The 5,901-nt window shown below is 55.9% G+C and overlaps 1 protein-coding gene across 1 annotated transcript in view; it reads right to left on the reverse strand.

Annotated features, from left to right (window-relative positions):
- Nucleotides 1-787: 787 nt before the first annotated feature.
- The window catches only part of CNTFR (ciliary neurotrophic factor receptor), a 199,521-nt gene continuing 194,407 nt past the window's right edge, over nucleotides 788-5,901 (reverse strand). The window contains exons 8-10 of the mRNA XM_057369607.1: nucleotides 4,524-4,704; nucleotides 2,859-3,003; nucleotides 788-1,984 (exon numbers count right to left, since the gene is read on the reverse strand). Of these exons, the coding sequence (XP_057225590.1) occupies nucleotide 1,984; nucleotides 2,859-3,003; nucleotides 4,524-4,704 (327 nt within the window). The 3' untranslated portion in view covers nucleotides 788-1,983. The remainder of the gene's footprint in view (nucleotides 1,985-2,858; nucleotides 3,004-4,523; nucleotides 4,705-5,901) is intronic.

Consider the following 5,901-nt stretch of genomic DNA (forward strand, 5'->3'; position numbering starts at 1 on the left):
CCTCCCTCCCTTTCTCTCCCTCCCAATCACCCACCCCATTCATCCACCCCATGCATCTGTCCATCCATCTATCGAGCCAGCCACACCCACTCTCTCTGCTGTGGAAACTTATTTGGGTCACCAGACCGGTGATTTGCTAAAAGATTGAGCATTTCTACCAGGCACTGCTTGATGGGATCTCTGCTCCAGGTGGTGCTCCCAAACAAGGCACATGGGGAGAGGACGGGCTCCAACAATGCTCTTTGCTGCATCCACTGCCCCCACACTGAGTCCCTGTGAGCCCTGCCCTGAGAGAAGTTCAGTTCAGAACGTCTGGGCCAGTGACATTTTCCTGACATGAAATTATTAAACAGACATGRGAAGTGCATTAATTGTGACTAGGTGCCAGCTCCAGCCTCCAGGCCGTGGTGGGGCACAGGCAGCTCTCTGTCCTCCTGCCTGCCCGAGAGATGTCAGGGTGCAGCCAGAGCTTGGGGACACTCGAGGGCCCGTGAATGGGGATAACAGCATGAGGGACACATGGGATGATGATAACCACCCCCTTTCCATCACCAGCGGTTTCCAGGGTGGGCATCCCCCTTGCACCTTCTCAGGATGTCCTGAAGGACACATTTTGGGTCTCTCCCAATGTGTGGGAGGATGATGCTCCAGGGTGTCTGTGTCCCCCTCACTGCTGTTCCCATGTCCTCCCCAACTCCACCAGCACCACGCACAGGAGCAGGCAGCCAAAACCACCCACTCCAGATGGAAGGGAAATARCACGCAGAGCCGCCAGTCATCATGAAATGAACATTTAATGAAGACAGTCTCTCCTGGTGTGTGTGTGTGTGTATGTATGTGTGTCTGCGTGTGTGCGTTGTCTCTGTGTGAGCTTATTTTTATCCCCTCTATTACTTTTTTTTTTGATTCTTTTTTTTTTTTTTATATATATACATCTATAAAAAATTCAAATACAGCATGTCAACAGTGGGAATACTAGGACGTACGGTATTAAATACTGCGCTTGGGTCCAGGCAGGGCCAAGAGGAGGTGTCTTTACAAAACAGGACTTTGGGCAGGATGGGGAGGGGAGGAGAGCAGAGCAGGCACRGGGACAGCYGGGGACAGCCGGGGACAGCAGGGGACAGCGGGGCACAGGTCTGCAGGGCTCCAGCTCTAAAGGCAACAGCAGAGCTATTCTGCTTTTGTTGGAGAATGAGACAAAGACATCAATGAGGGTGGTTCCCTGTATCCAACACGGTTAAAAGTTTGGGGGTGATGCTGGGGTGGGGTTGGGGGTGGCGAAGGCTCCTGCAGGGCGCTGTGGAGGGGGAGGAGGAGGGACAGCTCTCCCAGGTGCTCAGCAAGGCTCAGGAGGGTTTTATCGCTGCTTCATTTCCTTTTTTTTTTTTTTTTTCCATTAAAACCCTGCCAGCTCCCTGCTCCCCATCACACTTGCAAAAGCCACCAGTTCCCCCCTCCACCGTCCCCTCAGAGAGGACCAAGACCCCCCCGACCCTTGCACCCCTCCAGCTTCGCCCCACGGCCGAGAGCTCAGGGGAGCGAGTCCAGTCCTTGGAGGACCCCCTTTTGCCATAAGGGGGTGCACAGCTTGGAGCATGGTTCCCCTCACCACCCCCCCGTTTTCATATCCCCTTTTCTCGGTGCTCGGCCGCGGGGGCGGCGGGCACGTCTTTGGCGTGGGGGGGTTCGCTGTATGAGTGGGGCCCTCGGCTGCGGGGCGGGCTCGCTTCACTYGGCTCAGCAAAGGGGCACGGGGCTGCGGCTCCTCGCTCCGCGCCGGGAGAGGATCTGGCGGCTCCCCAGGGGACGGCAGCAGCTCTGTCCTCCTCCGAAGTGAAGCGTGATACGTCCTCAATGTGTGCAAAAATCGAAGAGCTAAGAGACTCAACCCGGGAGCGGGGCGGCGGGGCGGGGGCGGTGGCGGCGGTGGGCGGTGGGGGAGGCGTCTGCGCTGGGCTGCGGTGGATGGACAGATGGAGATCTGCGAGCAGAGAGCACAAGGGGCACGCTGGCACTGCTAACTCAGGTGTGCCCAGTCACCGGGGGACACGCCGAGCAGAATTTTGGCCTTTTTCCCAGGGGAAATTCACCCAGGTACCCAAACACGTAATTTCCACCTCCTCCCCCGAGGGCTGAGCCCTGTCCACCCTCCCCTGGCTGCGTGCCTCTCCTGATGTCACTGCTAGTGTCACAGGTAAGATGACACCGTCAGAGGGGAGCAAAGAACCCCGTGTCCCACCAAAGGATAGGTGGACACATCCTTTATCTCCCAAAAATGACCCATGTGGCTGTTTCCAGGGTCCATCCCTGTCCTTGGGCAGCTTGGGGACAGTGAAAGTGGGGACACTGCATTCCAGTGTGATACCCAGCCTGGTCTGTGGAGGAGAGGGGCATTTTGTAGCTCTCCAGGTTGCCAGCTCCACTGTAAGCCAAACTAAGACATTTTTGAGATGCAATCTGAATTTTCTGATCTCGGACAATTTTTCTTTCATCACTAAGCAAAGGCTTTAGAATTTCCATGTGGCTCCTTTGCCTCTTAAAAAAGTCAGCAGTGAGGATGGGAGAGGGCTGCTGAGAATAAGACATCAAAGACCGACCACTTTGCCAGCTTTGCTTGAAAAGCCATTTTTGAGATCTCCAGCTGAATATCCACCTGGAAAAGCAGTCAGGCTTGGTGCATTTACAAAAAAACTGCAAGAAAACCCCAAATGACTTGTTYTCAATGCCCTTCACACACAGCCTGGCTGGAGCATCCCCTTCCCAACCACTCTAGAGCCCTGGAGATCCCCATATCCCTGTTCCCATCCCAAAACCCACATCCTGCCTCTTACACCCCCGATTTGGGAGATACTCACTAAATAAAGAGGACASTATAGGCAGCCACGACCAGTCCAGCTGTCCAACACACTGCCACGGCCCCGCTGCCCACCACGGCCCCCTTGTCACAGATCTTGGTGGTGGGTGGTGCCATGAAAGAGGAGGTGCTAGCGCTCGTAGTCTCTGCAGGGAAGGAGAGTGGACAGTGAGGGGAACTGGGATGCCTTCGACTCATCCCATAGGAGCACCCCTGTTAGCCTGCTGGGGTGGATAGGATCGGACCCCAAATTGCCCTTTTCACTGCTATACTACACTAGGCTGGAGGGCTTTGGTGATCCAAGGGATGGTGTGATCCATGAGASTTCCCTGCTGTGACAGGGGACCTTCTGCTTGGAGATATTTGTACCATCAGGCAGAGCTGGGCATGTCCCTCATCCCCATCCTGGTCAGCTGGGCCTCTCTATTCACCAGCTCTGTGGGGATTTTAGCTAAGGAGGCAGGATGAACCACTAGTGCTCAGCAGAGAGCATCCCTTTCATCTGCTGCTCCTGCTTCATACCGGATTGGATGGATTGTGTGTCCCTGTGGAGGTGCAGGATTGCAGGGCAATCAGGATGGGCAGTCTGGGTGGGGCAGCTTTGGCCACATCCAGACGGCCCCAGTGTGCCCCTGGCCAGCAATCAGCCAGTGTGGGCTGACTGCTGGGGTCCACAGAGTGTCAGTCTCAGCACCTTCCAGACTCCACAGAGGCTCACAGTGGGGCTCAGCCCGGGGGCTGGGGTGTCCCACAGCAGCCCTGGCTGTGAGCACAGGGATGTGTGTGCAAGGAACAGGCATGTGAGGGACACATGTGTGCCTGCACGGGGACATGTGTGCAAGGGATATGCATGTGAAGGATATGTGTGCCTGCACAGGGTCATGTGTGTGCAAGGAACAGGCGTGTGTGGGACATGTATGCCTGCACGGGGAGTGGGCAATTGATACTGGAAGGGGWATTTGCATTTAGCACAATGAGGGCAGGTGTAAAAGCAAAATCAAAATGCTGACAGCTGCTGTGAGGTGTTCTTACACTCCTTGTGGCAGTTTATCCACCTGGGAATGTGAAGGGGCTGCAAATCTCTGCTGCTGCCTGAACTTTCAGGGTGCTAAAGCGGGGTTTCTCTGCAGAGGAGTCAAAGGAAACCAGGGCAGGGTCTGCTCCATCCCTTCTGGGAAAGGGAGGGCTGATAAAACCCATTTGGACACAGTCCCAGCTCTTTCCTAGAAACAGAGACTTGTTAACTTGGTGGCTTTTATTTTGAATTGGCATCAGTGAGAGCCATTGTGAGGGGTCAGAGGTGTGCAGGGAGTAGGACTGGGGAGGGGAGGGAGGGYTGGAGGGGGACAGCACTCTGGGGAACAACAACAACAACAACAATAAAAATGATAATACAATGCCCAGCTTGATTGTCCCACCCCAAGCATGCTGGTGAGAAGGATGCTGGACCCAGGTGTCAAAATTCTCCAGGCGATGCTTGCACCAGCTGACAGGACCACAGGAGGGGGCAAAGTACAGGGTGAAGGGCTGCAGCTCCCCRGGTGTTTGGGGTCTATCCTTGGCTGGGGACAAAGCTTGCGTGGACCCAGAGAGGAGGTCCCTCAGCCCAGACTCCTGGGCTCCTCTGGCTGAAGCCTGATGGCACTGTGAGCTGGGGGGCTCTTACCTGTCATCTGCGCCTCCGTGGTGAGRTGCTTGGGCTCCTCTGTCCAGGGGGTGGCATGAACAGCCACGCTCCAGTCGCTCCACGTGCCGATGTCGTTGTCTTTGGCTGCCACCTGKATGATGTACTCCTTGCCAGCGTAAGCGTCCGTGATGGTGTGCGATGTCCCGTCTGACAGCTCGACCTGAGGGCAGCAGTGGGGAGAGGAGGGTGGTCAGAGCAACCCCCACCAAGTGTAGGAAAATCAGTACATTTAGCTCGGCTGGAAGATGATAATGAGACTTTTGGAAAATACTGGGGGGTTGTGGGCAGAGGCACGAGCTCAGGACAAGGGTGGAAGGGGAAGGAGATGCTCCAACTGCAGTTAAACTAAATGTCTAAAGACCAGGTTCCACTCCCAAACTCACTGTGTCAGAGCGGAGCAGCTTCCTCTAGAGGTCACCAGAAGCTAGCAGATGTGTGTGAGGCTCCCTCGGACATGTTAGGGCCGCTGGGAGTCGGATATTGCAGGCGGTGGGTGGAGTGTGCAACGCGATTTCAGGGCACCACTGCCTGTGCTGGGAGGAGGCTTCCCCACCAACAGCACCTCTGCCACCCCCTCCCGTCCCTGCTGGCATCCCATTGTTTTGGCTTGCATCCCTCCAGTTGGGCCCTTGGACAAGGATCAAATTTGTGTCCACATGTCTTTCCTAGAAACCATTCCCTCTGTCCCAYTGTCACTGCTGTCTGCACCACAGAAGGTCCTGCTGTCCTTTTTGCTGCAAAGTGCCACAGTTTAACCCCACTGAACCCTCCAAGGCACCTCTGATCCCCTTGGAGCTGGGCTCCAGGACAGAGGGATGCAGGCGCTCAGCAGAAACAGCACAGACACCGTGAGCAAGCACCTGGGGCTGACAGAGGGGGAAGGCTCAGCATCCAAATGACATTCCAGGGATGAAGCCAAACTTGGCCTCAGGATCCTGAGGGTGTGGAGGAAACCAGGGCAGGAGCGTCTGGCAGAGGCTAAGTGGGRTGCTGCCCTCCAGCCCATCTCTGGGACTGAGGACCAATGTGCTGCCCCCTTCATTACCGCCCTATGCTGCTGTGTGTGGCATGGGGGGCACACAGGACACCCCTTGTTTTCTCTGCACCCTRCCCAGACACACTGACAATGAAGATGATGGAGGATCAGGGGTGTGGGGGTCTGGGACAGCCCATCAGCRAGCACCAGTGCCCAGCCAGGGCCTCATGCTCCAGCAGAACAAGGATTCCTCATGAGTGGGGGGAGCTTCATGGTGTTACCCACATGGGGTCCTCCACATCTCCACAGCTTCCAGGAGAATCAGAATCAGGCACAGAATCCCACTGTCCTGGGAGGACCAGTAGGTCAATGGTAGGAGCA

Source organism: Malurus melanocephalus, unplaced genomic scaffold, assembly GCF_030028575.1.
Source record: "Malurus melanocephalus ecotype Western Australia unplaced genomic scaffold, MMel_1.1 scaffold_113, whole genome shotgun sequence".
Lineage (NCBI taxonomy): Eukaryota > Metazoa > Chordata > Aves > Passeriformes > Maluridae > Malurus > Malurus melanocephalus.